Below are 20,051 nucleotides of genomic sequence, written 5' to 3'. Positions count from 1 at the left end.
GGTTGTTAATAAAGATGGAAAAGAGAAGGGGCCCAAGTTTGGAGCCTTGTGGGACTCCAAGGGTGGTAGGTAATAGGTTGGAGAGCGTGTTCTTCCAGAGGACAGCCTGCTGCCTCCCACTGAGATAGGATTTAAACCATTGAAGGGCTTTAGAGTTAAGGCTATAAGTCTGCAAGGTGTGTATCAACAGTTGATGATCCACCATGTCAAATGCCTTGGAAAGATCCAATAAGAGAGCCGAGGATATCTGATTATTGTTACAGTTGTTATTGATAGTATTGGTAAAGGCTAATAGGGTGGAGGTCGTGCTGTGGTGTGGATGGAAGCCATGTTAGGTATCGGCTAGGTGGTGATTCTGGATTAGGTGGTGCATGAGTTGTTTTTGTATACATTTTTCCATGATCTTTGCAAGTGGAGAAAGTATGGCTATTGGTCTATAATTGAAGAATTCAGTGGATGAACCTCCTTTATGTAGTGGGATTACGTAGGATGTTTTCTAAATGGTGGGAATTTTAGCCTCAGCTATGGTACGATTAATTAGTATAGAAACTGGATAGATAATAGCATCAGCTGATTTTTTAAGGTATTCGGCAGGGAGTTGGTCAGCAGAGAGTGTGGTGGGTTTTAGTTTTTTGATTAAGTTGCAAATACATGAAATGGACACTGGTTGGAAACGGAAAGAGAGTAAGTTTAAATGGGTGGCACTATCAGGGTTGGAAGAGCTAGGAGGTAATTGGCTGGCTAGAGCTTGAATTGTCTCAGTAAAGAAATGGTTAAAACTGTTTGAGACATCCTCAGGGGATTTGTCACTAATAGCAGCTGGGATAGGGGTAGATGTTTTACCGAGGTGAAGCAGATTATTCAGACCAGCCCAGAATTTCTGAGGGTTGTTCTGGTTGGCTGTCTGCAGATTACAGTACTACTGTTTTTTTGTCATTTAAGATGGATCTTTTAGTTTAATTCCTAGCTTGTTCATGGGGGAGTTTAGTGGACCACCATCTGGCCCAGAGTTTATTTCTGTTGTTGATTTTTAATAGAGACATTTTAGAAAGCCAAAGTGCAGTTTTAGCTTTAGTTCTCTTAAAGCGGGCAGGTGCATGCCAGTCAAGGATTTCAAGAAATTTGTTGTTAAAGTATGCAACTGCATCCTCCAGAGGGAGGTGTATTAGTATCGACTAATTGAAGGAGTTAAGTTCCTGCTGAAATTTGGCAGGGTCAAAGTCATTTTTGTTTCTGACTTTTCTGAGTAATGGTATTTGTGAATTAATGGCTTTTTGTTTAACTATATAAGTGAGACGGTGGTCACTTAGGTCAACGGGGAGGGTGCCGGCAGTGTACAGTTGGGGGTTACTATTTATGCGTACCCAGTCAAGTATACTATCTTTCTGATTTGGTTTACCCAGTCTGGTAGGGGTAGTTATGATTTGTGAGAATGCATGCAGGTTAATGTGGGTAGTAGGTGACACTAAGGAGCAGGTGCCCCAGTCTATGTTAAAGTCTCCAAACAGCAGTGTTTCTTGGGGGTAGTAACACGAAAGCCAGTGTAGGGTGTCTTCAAGTGTGGTTATATTAGTACCTGGGGGATGTACATACATATGATGTTTATGCATTTACTTTTGATAAGTTGCAGTCTGGTGGCAAGAATTTCTGAATTATTAATCTGAGGTGGTTGATTAACATTTATGATTATGTTCAATTCAGATTTATAAAGTATTGCTACCCCCCCCCTTCCTGGAAGCATAATCCAAACTATGTATGTTATACCCAGGTGGTAACACTTCATTATCAGTAGTGTTGGCTTTTAACCAGGTCTCAGATAAACAGAGAATCTCAAGGGAGTGGACAGCCAATAGTGCATGCAGTTCATGTATTTTGTTATTAATACTCCTAATATTGAGATGACAGGCCAGGAAAGAGTTAGCTAGTCTACTGTTTAAAGTTGTATGGTTGAGGTAGCAAGTAATAGGGGTATTACTATTAGATGTGGAAGGGCCTGGGTTGGGGTGGATGTCTCCACTGAGAATAAAGCTGGGACTATACTTAATGATGAGCTTCGGAAGTTTGTTTAAGAGTTTGTAGTATAGCTTGGATCTAGACCTAATGTGCCAAGGATTAATATGTTGGAAAAGAGAACAAGTTGTTGAGTTTGACTATGCTATGTTATTAGCATGACTGTAGGAGGAATGTTGTATAGTTGGAGTTATAGTATGGCCTTTTGGGTACTGATAACCAGTAAGTACTTTGTTTTGGTAGAAGGTAAGTGCATAAGTGACCAGCAGAATAGGTAGTATGGAATAGTATAACATTGTGAGAGAAGGTGTATGGTTTTTAGGATCTAAGATTTACAAGACAGAATATCAGAGATCAGAAGGCAAGTATAGAGGTTGGAAATAATTTATATACATTTAGAAGGTTAACCTCATTCCAGACGTTGTGGTTTCCCTAGTAGAGAGAGAGTTGTTTGGATTTAAGGTGATTAGCTTCATGTTTGCACATGGCTTGCTTGGAGAGGTTACAAAGGATGACAAAGCTTTTTCATGTTTCTAGGATAAGTGCTGTTTCCATTTGTGTTATGACTTGTCTCTTAATTTGAGAGGTTGCATGAATTCCTTTGTTAGTCATCTGTTTTTGTGGAGTTTGAGCAGTTTTTGCAATTGTCTTGAAGATGAATAAGAGTTCGGGTGAGGATTACAGCTGCAGTTGCAATGATCTTGAGAAAATGAGTATGGGGGCTCAGCCTATAGTAGAGAGGTGAACCTTTATCTTGTTACTAATTATTGGTGGATTTTAGTCTGAGTGATAGCATTTTGGGAGGTAATTTGGAAGGCTGATTGTTGTTTTGGAAGGTAATGGGGCAGTGTTCACTAAAAGAGGTTGGCTGTATGCTTATGCTTGAAATGTTTGTTGGGTTGTTAGTAATCAACAGGTGTAGTAAGGAATGATTGCTGGAGTGTTGGTTGAGATGACTTGGCTCAGTGATTGGTTTATTTATCCATGCACATATTCATGTTTGTTACTGGGGTAGATCTCTGATTAAATTAATAATTTTCAGGCCCAGCCCTTGGCACAATCAAACAAACAGTATAATAGTTATATGTAACTAAAAAAATTATAATGGTACAGTATTCTGTAAAGTTATTGAATACAGCCATGTGTCAGACTGAGCATATGGGTTCATAGAGAATTACTAGGAAATCAGCCTGCAGACCATCTCAAACCTAGTCAAAAAAGCTGTTCAAATTTTCCCTCTAGCCTCAAGGAGGGCAAGACAAGATAAACTGGGAGAAAATTTCAGGCTGCCCATCCAGTTATCTAGCTTTATTTTGAAGGTGGCAATGGTGCTACTTTGCTGGATATGTAGTGGAACTTTGTTCCACAGGTGACAGATATGTTGGGATATGAATATGTCACTCCAACATGCCTTATTTATCTGATGATGAAGGTTTAGTTCCTTTAACCAAGTATTTGATGTACAATTAGTTCTGCGAAGGAGTAGGAGTTCAAGTAGAGTTGGATCTTTCAAGACTCGACATCGATCTCTACTGAGGTGCCTGTAACAAACTGTGTAAAGAGAAATGGCTGCCAGTCTCTCCTGATAACTAAGCTTTCTGAGTCCACTGATCTTTTTAGTTATGAATTTCTGAGGTCTCTCATAGGTTCATAGATAGATACTAGGCTATCGGTTTACAGACCATTACAAGTCTTGTCAATAACCAGAGGTCAGAATCAATCCCTGTACCCTGTAACCATAAAGTAAAGACTATAACCATTATGCCAAGCCCCCCCCCAACAAACTAATTGATATATTAGATGTTAGACAAAGAAAAGGTGCATTCAAGTGACGTGAGAGATTAAGAAAGGAAGAGGGATACATATATGTTTACAAGATGCATACTATCTACAGTGGAGTGGTTGGAGAGCTAGGTATTCGTAAAGACGGTTTGTGCAGAATACTGGAGCAGCTATCTGATGTGACCTGAGATGAAGCAATGACATTGGTTTTGGGTAGTCAGGTAGGCTGTGAACCTGGTCTGAATTTTGCATAGGGGGAGAGGTCCATTAAATTAGATTGGAGATTTTGTCAGTCTGCGAGCTAGAAGAGAGAAGTTGTGGGTGATGCAGTGATGTTTTTTTTCCTGGTATTTCCAGATATGCCCTGATTATGAGGACCTTCTGAGGTTATATGATGAGACCTTGAGAATGTGTTTGACAGAAAAGGAAATGTGTATCTTAACTTAATAGTTTTAATTGCAGGGAGCCTATTAAGATGTCAGCTCTTTGTTTAACAGACAGCTGACCTTGATTTTTGAGGCAGCGGGGTTCTCCCTAGGAGAATTAGCTACGAAGTGGCAGATTTTGTTGGTGACTGATTGATTAATTGACCTTGGATTTTCCAAGTTAACAACAGCACTCACAAACTCTGTTTACCTTTGATAATATCAACATTAATAAATTCAAACCAGTCATTAAGTCTTTAGCAGCTAAACAGTCACACTTGCCCCTTAAGTAAATTCAGGTGAATCAGTGATGCACTGTAATCAGACATCATAGTATTGTGAGAATTAAGGTAAACAATCTAAGTGAGAGTGCAAGTTCTCAGATTTAGTGTCGCTCACTGAGTGAGAGAAAGATACCTACCTTCAGGAAAAATGCAACTGTATTTCCTTTTGTAGTGTGGAGTGTTTTATTTGAGTAAGATAAAGTTGCAGACTTTAATTAATAAAAAGTAATTATATTGTATCTGTCTCCCCACAGGATTTGTGCTGCAATACTCTGTAGATAACAGTGAGGAGTGGAAGGATGTCTTCATCAGTTCCAGTGAACGGTCCTTCAAACTGGACAACCTGAAGTGTGGAACGTGGTACAAGGTCAAGTTGGCAGCCAAGAATAGCGTTGGTGCAGGCAGAATTAGTGAGATCATTGAAGCAAAGACTCATGGACGAGGTCAGGATAATGGCTGTAGAGACACCAAAATTCCAATTGCATTTTAATTTCTGAGTCAAGCTATTTTACAAATCTTTATAAAATACTGGTTGGATATAGAGAACTTCAGTTGGTTGTTAATGATCTAAAGTAGTTAGGTTATTCTACAGACACTTTTATATTTAACTTGGTCATATTTGAACTTGTAGTGACTTTTTTTGAAAACAAACAAAATAATTCATTTGAACTACTTTAGTTGTCCTGGTATCTCTCAAAAGTCTTTTATGTAGCATAGATGGTTCTCTCAAAAATAGTAGTGCGACTTTAGCATTGAAATGGAACACTGCCTTGGTTCTTCTGTAAAGGTTTCTGAATTTGCAAGTGTGAACAGTAATAAAATAAATTAAAGAAATAACAGTGACAACGCCTTTCTGTGGGCAGCTTAATTTTAATAATCTTTTCCCTAACTGATCTAAAACAATATAAGACACTCCTTGTAGTTCCTTGTGAGTGGATTAACAGAGATGAGCTGAATTTCTAACAGTATTTTAATGACTGGTCGCATCTATATTTGGCATATATATATATATATATATATATATATATATATATATATATATATATATATATATATATACACACACACACACACATTTATGTGTATGTGTGTGTTTGTGTGTGTGTGTGTGTGTGTGTGTGTGTGTGTATATATATATATATATATGTATATAATATATATATATATATATATATATATATATATTCACACACACACACACACATATATGTGTGTGTGTGTGTGTGTGCATGTGTTATGCTAAGGCTGCATATCTGTATAATGGAAAGTCAGTGGTACTGTTGCCCTTAGAGACAGTGTAAGGGTTTATAATGCTTAGTCAGAGTCTGTAAGATCATTGTCACTCATTACATTAAGATATAGCCAGTAGTAAGTATAAGTCTCAAAAAGCGTCTATTCATGTGGTGGAGAGATGACCTGCCCAATGTGGAGATAGCAGTCCTCTTCCTCTTCCTATGTGTTTTTAGGGTAGGTTGAATCTTCTTCATAAAACATTTGGTCAGGCAGTTGGTGCAGATATTAAGGCTGTGGGCTGTTTACCTGCTGTGTGACCTTGAGCAAGTCACTTAACCAGACATTACTCCTGGGTTGCCCCTGAAAAGGGACTTTGTGTCCAGTGTGCCTATATGGCTAACACATAGTTATTATTATTAATATTACTAATATCTGCCACATGGCTAAAGCCAGTTAATCAGCTGCCATTTACAGGATATTTTATTAACTGTGATGCCTTGAGTCATAGTTCAGCAAACATTTCTCAAAAACTTTAATTGGCAAAGAAAACTGAAGTCACAGATAGACAAAATTTTTGATTACTGACAGAATAGCCATTCCAGAATGTGTTGCTCCACTGTGAGCAATGAACTGTGCTTCAGTGAGTTGAACAGCATTTCTACTCCATGTCTAAAACCATTTGGACTGGGAACACTATGACATAATGAAGTTAATGTGTTCTCTGTTTTCATTTTGCTCATTCTAAGCACATACAAAGTAATGGTCTTACAGTAGGAAGTACATTGGAGATAAAAGGCTTGAGCGACACCAGTAAACAATTTGTTGTGCTGTAGCTGATAAAATCCAGACATCCACATGCTCATAATGACAGATTGGTGAGTATGGAACAGGGGGAAATAGAATGAAAGTAAATGCAATAACATTGTTTTTTATATCTTTGTGCAGAGCCTGTCTTTAGTAGAGATCAGCACCTATTCACTCACATTAACTCGACTCATGCCAAGCTGAACCTGCAGGGGTGGAGCAGTGGTGGTTGTGTGATCAACACCATCACACTAGAGTACCGACCAAAGGGGCACTGGGTCTGGCAGGTGGTGAAGGCCAACAACTCCAATGAAGTCTTCCTGCAGGATTTACGTGAGGCAACGTGGTATGAACTGAAGATGCGTGCTTGCAATAGTGCTGGGTGTGGCAACGAGACTACACAGTTTGCCACACTGGACTATGACGGGAGTAAGTGTAATATATGTTCTGTAACCTGTGAATTGATTGTTGGCCAGGTTCTTATGTGTGCAGCCTTGATATTTTTGTTTTTAAGATGGTAGTTCATTGTACTGAACTGCTTTTCTATCTTTATGCTTATATAACCCAACTTAAATCTTAGTCTTCCATCTCCAAAATGTGGAGCACTACATTTCATAATGTGGAAAAAATGGGCAAAATACTTATTACTTACTAACAGCATAGTAACAACTTCAACTACAAAGCTCACAGCACAACTAATTGTGAGGTAATTCACAATTTTGATGAATTAATATAGCTCAGTCTTATGTGCAATGAATATTCAGTCAGAAGATACAGAACAGGAACAGAAGGTAGAAGATCTAGTTACAATAGTACAGCCATATTAAAATGGAATGCTAAATCTACATTAATGTGTGAACTTATAAAAATTAGGTAAGCATGTTAAAGTTCTACACAAAATACTGTGTGGAAAATAAGCTCCTTGGTAACCATGAGACTCCATATTAACTATTGTGTTAATGCTCTTGGTGGATCACAACCAGCCCAACATTTCCATAAACAAAATGTGGCATGATATACTTTAAAAGTGTATACTCCACAAAAAAGTTCTCTGGTTAGTAAAGTGCGCACTAAGGCAGTAAATGAAGTCCAGAATGAAACAAAAAGCCAGGCATACACCACACCAGGAATATAAACTTTAATGAAAAAATAAAAAAAATGTAAGAAAGTAAGCGCTTTCACTGCCTCAGGTCTGAAGAAGCTGCAGTTATAGCAGTGAAAGCACTTACTTTCTTACATTTTTTATTTTTTCATTAAAGTTTATATTCCTGCTGTGGTGTGTGCCTGGCTTTTTGTTTCATACTTTAAAAGTAGTAAAATGTTGAATCTCCTGTAGCATCCTTATCATGCAGCTGGAACTCTTCTCAGAGATTCAGTGGCCATCCACACTTGCAGATCCACACAGTGAGGAGTTTCACTTCTTCTTCTTCTTTCGGCTTTTCCCGGTTAGGGATCGCCACAGCGGATCATCTGTCTGCTCATGACTGGCAGTGGAGTTTTATGGTGTTGAGTTGCCAGCCCGGCGCCCAACCTTCCACAGAAGGCACACACACACGCACACACACTCACACCTAGGGCCAGTTTAGAGTGTCCAATCCACCTACTGCATTGCTTTGAAATTATTTCCTCCATTGTGAGCACTGGATTGCACCTACTGCTATCAAGTATGAGCATTGCTCAGCTACTGACCATGTTATCAGGAGTTACTGGTTATGAGCTATGCATAAGCTAAATTATGCAGGCTTTCACCCATTGACTTGCTTCCTGTTCTATTTTTTTAAAGAAATTCTAAGGTTATTAGCTTTTTTTTGTCTTTTTGAAACACTGCTGGTGCCAAAGCTGAATTCATGCTGCTGAGTCATTAAGGTAGACTCCATTCACTGAACCTACCATGGTCTGTTTGCATTTTTTATATGGCTTCAAGAATTCTGCACTATGTATGTGGTATCACCAAAGTGTGCACTCCCTCATTCCTATATTAAATACCACCAAATACGATGTGTGTTGGGGATTTGCTCAGCCATCTTTAATGTAATAAACGGCAGTGACTTGTTTTGTTCCAAGAACACATACAAGACAATGTCATCATGCACAAAGTTAAGTATGGCTTCTTCCTTTCTCATTTTTTCATGCATCTGGCATGTAATGTTATCTCTCTTGAATGGCAATGGGGGGCACATCTCACAGCCTTTAGTTTTCCAATTGTGAAACAGTGCCTACGAAAAAGTGTAACAATCAGGTAAAATGTGCAACATTTGCTAAAATTTTAAACAGGAAACTTACAATATTGTTATTTTTTTTTCTTAGAATATGTTTTGCTAATAAAACAATATCATTTAGTATTGTTTACCCTGGATTAAGACTTGATGTTTAGCAATCTGTATAAGGGAAATTTTATGAAGCAAAACAAGGAGCTATTCCTCAAAATGACGTATAATTTGGGTTGATATGGGAAAGAAAGTGAAACTGAAAACATTCTACAATACAAGTCAATGTCTCAGCCAAATAACCAGCATTTTTCTCCTGTTTATTAAGTACATTATTTGAGTATGCCAGCTATGTTGGTGCTACACTAATGAAGCAAATGCTCCAAGTTAAAGTTAAATTAATCATATTTTTTCTCTTGCTCTCATTTTTTTATAACTAACAGGTACTATCCCTCCCATCAAATCAGTTAAGGGAGATGGGGATGATGTTAAGAAGTTATTTACAATAGCCTGTCCAGTGATCCTGGCAACCTTAGGAGTAGCCCTGCTCTTTGTGATTCGCAAGAAACGAAAAGAAAAGAGATTGAAAAGACTCAGAGGTCAGTTGTATATTTATTTTAATTTTCAACCTTAACTTCCATGAAAGTTTTGCATAATGAGCTATGGCCATGGACTACCATCACACCAGAGACTAGTCTTTTATGGGTTATCATTTTTTGCATCTATAACATTCTTCACATTTCCACCGCTTTACTTAGGGTCCTCCAGTCCATCTCTGAACACACACGTGCCTTATAGTTTAGGATTCCAGGCACTGTTTTACCAGTTGCACAACTTGCTTTTTGCTACCACAAGCTGTTGTAAGGAAGTTGTGTGACTTGACAGTGCTTCCTTCATTTACCTCCCCTAGACTAACAGGCTAGTTACTTTATGTAATAGTACAGAAGACTTTGGTTTAAGCCAGTTTGTGTAGTTTTTCTGGAGTCCAGTTTTACAGCTGTCCAGATTTTAAAGGGCTGTCAGTACAAATTTGAGCACATTCTGCCCATTTGAAAGGTGTTTTTTATTTTTTAAGTTAACCAATTAGCAGTGACATGTATGTGTTTGTGTGTGTATGTGTGTGTGCATGTTTGTACATTCTGACTATCAAAAAACTCAACACGCACAATACTGAACCCATTCAATCAAGCACCTCCTACTGAAACACCAGAACGGGCATGGTGTGGGTCCTGCAGTGTGGGTAAGTACTTAAACATAGGAGCAATACTAGGCAAGCAGTTGATCATAGGGATCGTAATACGTCTAGCCATATTTAAGTAGACACACTTACAAATTCTTGTCACCCTTTACAATTGTTTAATAATGCCAACCTCCTAAATCAAATAGGGCTATACATGATAACCATGGTACAAATTGTTGTCTACCCATCCAGTCATGAAGACTAGCTAGAAGCAGACAAAGTAATAGATTGCTTGACCTGTAGTAATAGGTTATTCTATAGGCTGAGAATACACTGAATTATGAAAGTATTCATCCATCAAGTCTTGTTTATTTTTTGAGTTAACTTAGGTCTTTGCATGGATTTTTGTAGAACCACTGGATCCGATGTTATCTATTTTCATCTAGTTCAACCTTTGGGTTGTCAGATCCGAACTTGGCACCATTTGTGAAGCTCTGGATCCAAGGCTCTGACTCCTCCCCTACCCATAACTCCCTCCATTTCACCTAAGTATCTCAGGTCTTATTTGCCACTTGATCAGCTCAGACATCCTTCTGAAAGCTCTGTTCTCAAGTGAGATAAGTTAACTTTATCAAATTAAATTCATCTTTATTAGATATTAGATATTGCGTGCTAGGTGTTATATTTTACTGATTGGATTACTTAACTGTTTATACCTTTTGGACTTAAGAGTTAAGAAATGTTTGACTTGTTTTGTGTGTTATATACTTGATGGAGTATGTGTACCTCTTTAGATAGTTTAAAAATAGTTTAGAAAGTAGTTTCACATTTTTTCAGCTGTACATATCACAGTTATTTGTTATAGCAGAGAGTTTAATGTACTTATTCCTCTCGTATCTGACAAAGTGCAGGGGCTGAAAAAGTGCATAGCCTATGGACATAAAATTCTGCTACAACACCTGCACTCACTGTGCGTGTAGTGCTTGAGCACTGCCCATTTGATTGCTGACTTCGAAATTTGTGCATCCTTTGGCACTAGAGTCATTCAAGCCCTTAAATAGAAACTAGTACTGAAAGGTTTGCTTCCCCCTCAGACTGTACCAGTCCGACCCACGGATCCAGTTCCCATTGGTCTGACCCCCCCATGATCCTCTGTCAGAGACAACAGTTCTGGAAACTTTGACTCCTTCAGCTTCCCTTATTCTCTCAATACCAATGCTTTCAGTTCGAGATGAGAATCAGAGCTGAAACATTGGCAACATGGTCTGGAGAGTAGAGTCAACTCCAAAGTTATCAGGGCCATCTCTACCTGCTGGGCTCTCAGATCTCAATAGCTCAGGTCTGAGGTCAGTCTTGAAGCTGACGCTGGTCAGAGTGGGAGTCAGTCCTCCTACATAGGAGGGATATTCCTTTGGTTCTGATTGTGTACTCAGCTTTTGAGGCATTTGAAAAGGTGTTGGCAAGGCCAGGAAGTCATGTGCCACTTTCGAGCTCTGCCCCATCCTAACCTTTTTGGATCCTGCAACTCAGTCTGCTCATTTAAATCAACAGGGACAGTCAGTTCCATTAGACCTGGAGGATACTCGACATTCAAATTCCCAGTATGATTCTGATCTATCATCTGAGATACCCCCAAAACAAGGTCCTAGGAAACAGATTTGTAAAATAAACATCTAGACTCCTCTCCAGAGTCTGTCACAGAAGATACAGATCTGGATGAAGGTGAAGGCTCTCCAAGGTCTCCTCTGTGATATCGTAGAATTAATTAAACAACTAGAGGATGGTCCACCGACACTCCTTCACCAGATGAATTTGTGTTCCTTGAGGCCTTTGGTGCTGGATCATCTCCATACTGGGTAGTATACCACTGATGCTGTTTTAGATTTGGTAGCTCAGTAGGTCAGGAAGGATCCTGATGTAGTGAAACCCATTCCCAAAAATAAAAAAAAAAGCAAATAGGATTTTGGTATTCCCAAAAGACAGAAAACATTGGAGCAAGGGTCCACCAGCAGACACCATGGTAGTAGTGACAGCCATTAAAAAGGAACTGTCCAAGGAGAGTTATTCAGTATATCCCCCTAATAAAGAGTTGAGGGTGTTGTACAGATTCGGGAAACTGAGGTATGCTTCAACAGGGTGCTAAACTGTCTTACTCACATGACGCATTTTCAGAGGTTCTTGACAAAGCAGCTTAGCAAGTCCCTCTTGGGTAATGTACCAGTGGATGTTCAGAAAACCATGGACTCCCAGCTGTCTACCCTACAACCTATGTCTAATGTGTTGATGCGTCTGCCCTCCAATGTAGCTGATAGCACAGCTAGGGCAGCAGGCACCAGCATAACCATGCACTGGCATGTATAGATGCACCTTTATGACTTCATGGAAGGCTTCAAGGTGTCCTTCATCAATGTCCATTTTGATGGTTTGACACTTTTTACACATAAAGTAAAGAATCACTAACCAGAAGTCAACATAACAGAAAAGCCCTGTCTGCTGTTGGGATCTGCTTCTTCACCCCTTAAAGAACCTTTGCGAGGAACCAAAGGGGTGGTAAGAAGATGTAGTTCAGAACGTCACAGGGTTATCACCAGGGCACTCACGGAGACAGTTTCCCCCTGGGGCAGAGAGGTGTGTGATTAAAACAGACATCACCCAAGGTCAGAGACAGACCACACAATCAGGATTTTCACAGTTCTTTTACAGAGAAACTCTACCAGAGCTCCTGAAGAGTTGCCCAAATGCTGTACTCTGGAGACAGTTGGGTTCATAGATTAGTATTAGGCTAACTGCCCTTGTGGGCCATGTTAAGCCTAGCCAGTTATGCCATGCAAGTGTCAAACCCTGCACTTTGGTCTGTACCTTAACCATTATACCATGTTAATCCACAAGCTTGGGTACTAAGAATAATCACCAGAGGCTATTCCATTAACTTTTCTTATCCTCGAAAGAAAAAGGGAAAGATTCCTGATGTTCCACCCAGCCAGTAGGAATCTGCAGCAACAGAAGTATTCATCTTGCTAGAAAAAAAGTCATCCAGCAGATTCCCTGAGACAAATTAGATTCCGGAGTGTGTTCTGGGTTCTTTATAGTTTCAAAGAAGACAGGAGACCTCAGGCCAGTCTTGGACCTAAGTCATCCTAAGTCATCTCAATTGGTTCATAAGACAGACAAAATTCCAGATGGTCACGCTGCAGTTCCTATTGCTCCTTCTGAGGAAGGATGATTAGATGTACTCTATAGAACTCCAGGATGCCTACTATCACATATAAAATGAGACACAATACAGGAGATTTCTCCATTTCTGGCTGGGAGCCAAATATTTTCAGTTCAGAGTACTGCCATTTTTTCTCACCACAGCCCCCTGGGTGTTCACAAAGATTATGCCATTAGTAGTAACTCTTCACTGATTGCAAGGGATCCAGGTCTTCCCTTAGCTAGATGATTGGCTTCTCACTGGTACTTACAAGGATCTTCTGGTTCGACATTGTGATCTCTTACTCCAACTTATACAGAGAATGAGAATCAAAGTCAGTCCAAAAGCCAGCTGTCCCCAATCAGCAGACAGAGTTTTCAGGATGTCACCTCAATACAGCCCTTCAAACTGACAAGCTTCCAGACACCAGAGTGCTTTCTGTTTGACTAATGGCCACCCAGGTCACTCAACACCCTTTTCCTCAGGTAAGATTAATACTCTGTTTGCTAGGTTTCATTAGCTTCACAATTATGTTATTTCCCCTAACAAGATATCTTACAAGGTTACTCCAGTGGATCCTGTCATTCAGTGGTCACAGAGTCTTCACCCCCTTCATACCAAGATTCGCCTCACACAGTTTTGCAGAGGCCATATCAAATGGTGGATAATCTCTCCATCAGTTACAGAAGGATGAGTATTTTATCCATCAAATTCTCTAGCCACAGTAATCTCTTCTATGGTGGTGGGGGGGCATTTTGAAGCGTAGACAGTTTAAGGTGCTTGGTGACCCTTAGAGGCCAACCTTCACATCATCTTCTTGGAGATGATGGTGGTCATCCTGGTGTTGTGGGCATTCCAAGGCTTCCTCCTCATGGGTGTGATTTCCTTCTAAACAGCCAACATGGCAGTAGTCTGGTTTATTAACAAACAAACAAAAGGGGAACCTGCTCATATCCACTTTGCTGGGAAGCCATGGAAGTGTGGCAGTGGGTGATGTTTTCCCATCATTTTCTGATAGCAACTCACTGTTGAGGGTGCAGTATGACTCCACAGTGTGATGCAGTGCTGTGGTATGACCTGTACCTTTTAAGAGGGGAGGTCCAGTATGGCTACTGTGTGTACAAGTCGAAAATTCCTGTCTACACCTCTTTGAGTAAATGCACAAACACAGGTGTGTGTGTGTGTGTGTGTGTGTGTGTGTGTGTGTGTGTGTGTGTGTGTGTGTGTGTGTGTGTGTGTGTGTGTGTGGGTGTGTATACATTAATTTTTACAAAAAAAGTATATAAGGTATTGATTGATTGATTGTGCTAGTATGAATATCATTCAGAAATGTTGTGGTTGCTCTAATTTGGAATTTGTGATTTATAGGATCATAGGAAGTTACTAGGCCATTGGACCTAGGGCCCTTGCAAGCCTAGCCAAGTTCAAGATGTGGATACTTTCAGATTGGAACCATCAGCACCATCACCCATGCTAACTCCCCTAGTCCAATGAGCGACACATGCTGCCATATATAGATATATATATATATATATATATATATATATATATATATATATATATATATATCTTCATAGATTCAGAGGCAGTTATTAAGTATGCAGTCCAGAAGTCCATTAAGAAGTTTTGTGCAAATTCACAATTGTCCCAAAGCACTGTCTCAAAGTCATATAGTCGACAAATGAAAGCTGAAGGAGTTAAACCCTGTACCACATGAGATAACTTGTTAATAGCATGTTGCCTTAATCCTCTGTGCTAAACAGTTATAGTGAAAAGTGAGCATGCAAACACTGCATAGAGCAGAACTGAAACCCAAACTGTAAAGATGTTAGGCAGTGATCTTATCCCTTAGCCACAATTTGAGAATGTAAATATGAAATTAACTTTTCCTAAAGCCCACCATAATAAAACTTGTCATGATGAACTGTAGATAAATTGTTGACTATTCATTCCATTGAGTAACAAAAGCAATTGGAAGGGAAAGTACCAAGTCAAAACATGAAAGACAGTTACAAATTCACAACCCCCCGACATTGGTACTTTCCCAAATTATTTTAAAATTTGTTTGATTAAGCGTGTTAACTTTTCCCCATTACTTCTCGTCACCTGACTGCATAAACATAGTACATTTCACGAAGTAGGAAAATACAAAATCGTTTTTGACAGTCCACCCGTTCTTTGAAACAGATGTGATTCTGCCAAGTTTCAACAAAACAGAGACATACTGAATCATTAGGTAATTATCCAAAACATATATACACACTCATCAACCATGCCAACACAATGATACATACATTGTTCACACACATATGTAAAACTTTGTTTTTACTAAGTTAGTTAAAACCCCTAAAATTCTGTGTTTATATGGTCTGTACCTCCATATCCACTTAGGTAATTATGCTAACTGAAGTTACCATTGCTACTAGGAAAAGGGCAAAGCTTTTTTTATTTGTTTATATTTGTTTATACATTTGTTGATTGGGGTAGTATTCTGATCCTAGTGGGCCTTTTTTAAGCTCAGTCCTGGGGGTTAAGAACTACAGAAATGCATTGCATATACAGAGACTTAAAAGTCATTTAAACAAGACATAGTGTAAAAGTATTTACAATATTTGCATAAGGCAATATTTTTAATGGTGACTGTTTTCATAGTGCACAGTCCCTTTAACCTATATTTGTAACTATGTGAAATCTGAGTGTGATAAAGTGGTTATGCTGATCTGGATACCTGATATGCTTTGGCTTTTCTAACTTAAGTATGATTTACATAAATAAAGTTTGTAAAAATGGTGTATTATTTTCAGACCCCACAGTACTAAAATTGGTCTGTAATGATTCGAGTCTCATTTTGTTGAGACCTGATGAATCATAAAACCGTTGAGTACTCATATCTTCGATAGCTTAAAAAGATAGGACTGAACACCTGCCATTCAAACTAAATTTTATCAGAAAGTAGTACATATCTTACCATGCCAGTATGCAGACTGCTGCATTTACTGTTAATTTTCTGAGTGTTTGCTGCCCACTTTTTTCATTGTTTTTTCTTTGTTATATTGCTAGTGCAGTAGGAAACACTACTGTCATTTTTTTTCATAATTACTAATTTTATTAATGGGTCTGTATCATAACATCGAATAACAAAAATGTTGACTTACCTTTCATCAACATGGAAATGTCAAAGATGCACTTCATTGAACAGCCAAATCACTGATTCCTAAAGAAATCAGTGGGCCATTCTGTTACATCTACCCTTTCCCCAACTGTAGTGTGACCTGGGAGTTAGAATATTTAGTTGGGGGGGTGTAAGGGGCAAAGCCCCTCACGTTGGGTGGTGTGGGGGAGGCGAGATTTCAGTGTCAATGAAAGGTAAGTCTACATTTTTGTTGTTCAGTGTTATACTATAGACCCTTATTAGTAACATTTTCAGCATAATTATTGTCTTTCTTGATGTGGTGCCTCTGTTTATGTCTAGTTACTTTATTTTCTGATAACATTTCTGGGATGAGAATATACTTCACAGCACATTCAGGATGTTGATATAACTTTTTCCCAGGCACACAACTAGTCTTCTGCCTTGAAAATGAAGAACAGTCACTGTAAATAAACTGCTGTCATTGTTAAAACGTGGATTTGTTGATTTTCATCTGGTCTTACAATGGTCACAAGCAAGTCTTCATCCTCAGTGAAAGATTTAGAGTGCTGCTAATGCAGCGGTTGGCCATTGTAATTTGAGAGAGACGGGGCAGATGATAGCTTACAGAAATATATCTCATGCTGCATCACAGGCTTACATGTTTTGCTCAGTACAAGATTGCTTGTATCACAGTTGCTTGTGTCAGTTCAAGGTATTTACTACTCAGGTGTTGTTACTTCCTCCATAAGAAGTGATTTCTTTATATTTGGCCATATGGCATTTTTCATACAAACTGAGATTACAGCCTTTCAGAGAATGAGTGAAGTAGCTTTGTAGTGTCATTTGCAGATCACTTTTTCCCTGAGGTGCAACAACCTTGGACTGAGCATAGTAAAGTATAGCAAGTCGTGGTGGTATAGTTTTGGCTCCCTGTAAAAAATGCATTTGTGTTTTTTATTAATTTATTCATAAACCTCACAGTCTAGAGTACCTGTTGTACAAACATAGGTTTACCTGAGAAGTAGATTTCAAGCTGGTTGCTGAAGAATAGGGGGAGACATATTGAGGACTCATAGTGGAGGCACATAATGACCCCAGACAACAGAGAATGCTGGTGGAGAAGGCTTAGGGTATGAAAAAGGGACTCGCCTAGGTAAGGTGAATGAGGAACTGGTTGGCAAATTGTAACGAGAACACAGTGATTAAGTGTGGTCATGTTTATTTATTTATTGACATTTGTTGACCGGGAAAGTCCACAGGGTCAGAAATCCATTTTCAATGGTGGCCCTGGGAGAAAAGCTCCAAGTTACAGTAAAGATTACAGAGAGTTACTATTTACAATAATAAAGACGTAAAAATTATTTTTAAATTGTACAGTTTTGAATTAGTAGTAAGCAAACTAACGAGTTTTATACAACTGGGTTAAATGTCGATGTTGTGTATACCATAATTCAGTAGCATATTGTATGCTGTAAAAACAACAGTTTATATCAATCCATTCTTTACACATTCTGATAGGAGAAAGAGTAAAGGAGATGCATATAGCATGAGGTAAAATTAATGAATGATAGCATGGTTGGGTGTAGTCAGTTTAGAAAGAAAAGTAAGTTGAAACAGCACTAGTGTAGTGAGAATCCAGTAATTAACGAATACCATAATGATTAGGGTAGCTTTGTCTAAATGGTTTGTTTCTGCTGTAACTAAGAAGGTGAAAACCAAGGCCAATCTGCTTTGTCAAAGATGGGGCTGAAGGGACATCTCTTGTGATGTGGTAAAACTGATAGAATGGAAAGATAGATAATAGCTAGGATTTATTGCAGAGTAGGATCCAAGTGGGATTTACTGACAAAGAGAGGTATGTCTGCAAAATGTTGAGTTATGTGGCAGTGTAAGTGACTATAGCTATATGGTAACAAGGAGTAAAGGGGAAATGGGAGGGGGCTGGTGGGGCAAAGGGTGAGAGGGGCACTTAGTGATCTAAAAAAGGCAATTTAAAAAAAATATTTAATACCTCAACATAGATTTACTTGGAGGACATTTTAAGCTTAGCCAGTTTCTCTTTTGGTGCTTGAATTAACATTTCCTGATTGGTCTTACCCACCCCATGGCTGATAATTATATATTAGCCCTATTGACATTAACTGTGATCATACCATAGATAATTTGATGGGACCCAGGTAAGGGATGCAGCATTTAGGAACTGCCTCTATCCATTAGTATCACAAGGGCAATCCTGGGGCGCTTTTTCAATTACCCATCCGTAGATCCAAGTTGCATTTGAATATGGACAGGGATGAGTTTTATTTTACTTGACTAGAGAATTTGTTAGGGAACAGTGGTATCCTCTGTGATGTGATATATATATATATATATATATATATATATATATATATATACATAGACACATACACACATACACACACACACACACACACACACACACACACACACACACACACACACACACACACACACACACACACACTTTCTGTTTAGATACCTTGATTTTTGATGCCATTGAACTTGCTGGCATTCAGCAGGTCCATTAGTATTGGGTCAGAGGATGCCTTGTATGCCAGACACAGGTCACCTCTTAGCACTCAGTAGGATACAAAGTATAGTGATAAGGCTTTGAGGTGGTCCATGCAAGATCTATTGTTTAGGAGTTGTATTCTTTTAATAAGGTATTACTCTGGGCATTCCAGTTGTTGCATGTGTCTGGACAGATACATGCCAAAGTGGGCATTATACAAAATGATTGACCTAATGACGGCTTTGTAAAGGAGGACAATAACCTCTCTAGATCTAGTCGCAAACAGTTTGTTCATAAGCTGTGCAATATAAAAACACTTTTCTTTTGACACTGGGCACATGTTGATCAAAAGGTAGGTCACTGTCCGCACAAGTCCCCAAATGCCAAATAACTAGGTCAACTATCAGGGAGGTATTGTCAATTTGGTAGTTCCCTGGGGTAGACTACTTCCATAGGATGCAGTAATGTATTTTTTGGAGTTGAGTTTCAATTCATGATTCTGGCAGAAGTTGTTCTTTGGGGCAAACCTTCCTGCATGATGCTTAAGTAATTTGGGGATTCAGTAATTGCTCTTAACTTGCGGTCATCTCAGACTTAGTCAGCCAAGGCCCTTTGGTATTTGCTTTTACTACTAAGTAGCTGCCAAGCAGGAAAAGTCTCAGCACCGAACCATGGGGGACTCTATTGGTGACTGGTCTCTTTCTAGAGGTAGCCTCCCCTATTTTGATCTCCTGCATCCTGTGAGCAAGTTGTCAGTCCACCTGGTAATGTAAGGGCTTATTCCCTGTTTATTCAGCTTTTCTGCTGATACCCAAGTAGGGGATTGTGTCAAAAGGCTTGGCCAGGTCAAGGCAATGAGGCATGAACTGTTTTACCTTCATCCATTGCTTTGGTGACAATAGTAAAGGAAGAAAGCAGTAAGCACCGTGGTAGTCCAGTGAACCTCTCCAAGCTGTAACTGTAGATAAATCCTTTATTAAACACGAACAACACAATAAGGTAAACGAAACACTGATAAATCAAGCGCTTCCGCCTGCATAGATGTCAGGCTTTTTCAAGATGAAACAGCAGGGTAACCAAGTTCATTTAAATAGAGGCTTTCAGTGATGATTGTTTCAATTAAACAATTACATTAATTAAATTAAATTAATTGAATTAAATTGATTGAAATGCTTTGACCAACACCAAGATGTAAAATATACTTTGTTGAGATGGAAGCATGGTTGTGCACAATACTTTTGATTTCAAGCAAATAAAAACATGTTAA

General features: G+C 38.9%; 1 protein-coding gene across 1 annotated transcript in view; it reads left to right on the top strand.

Annotated features, from left to right (window-relative positions):
• Positions 1–20,051, top strand: part of DSCAML1 (DS cell adhesion molecule like 1) — a 1,743,400-nt gene that overhangs the window by 1,598,795 nt on the left and 124,554 nt on the right. Inside the window, exons 19-21 of the mRNA XM_044080956.1 lie at positions 4,756–4,944; positions 6,680–6,967; positions 9,189–9,344. Of these exons, the coding sequence (XP_043936891.1) occupies positions 4,756–4,944; positions 6,680–6,967; positions 9,189–9,344 (633 nt within the window). The remainder of the gene's footprint in view (positions 1–4,755; positions 4,945–6,679; positions 6,968–9,188; positions 9,345–20,051) is intronic.

Source organism: Protopterus annectens, chromosome 8.part0, assembly GCF_019279795.1.
Source record: "Protopterus annectens isolate FY-2018-M chromosome 8.part0, PAN1.0, whole genome shotgun sequence".
In the NCBI taxonomy this organism is placed as follows: domain Eukaryota; kingdom Metazoa; phylum Chordata; order Ceratodontiformes; family Protopteridae; genus Protopterus; species Protopterus annectens.
This window is presented reverse-complemented; position numbering and strand designations above follow the sequence as displayed.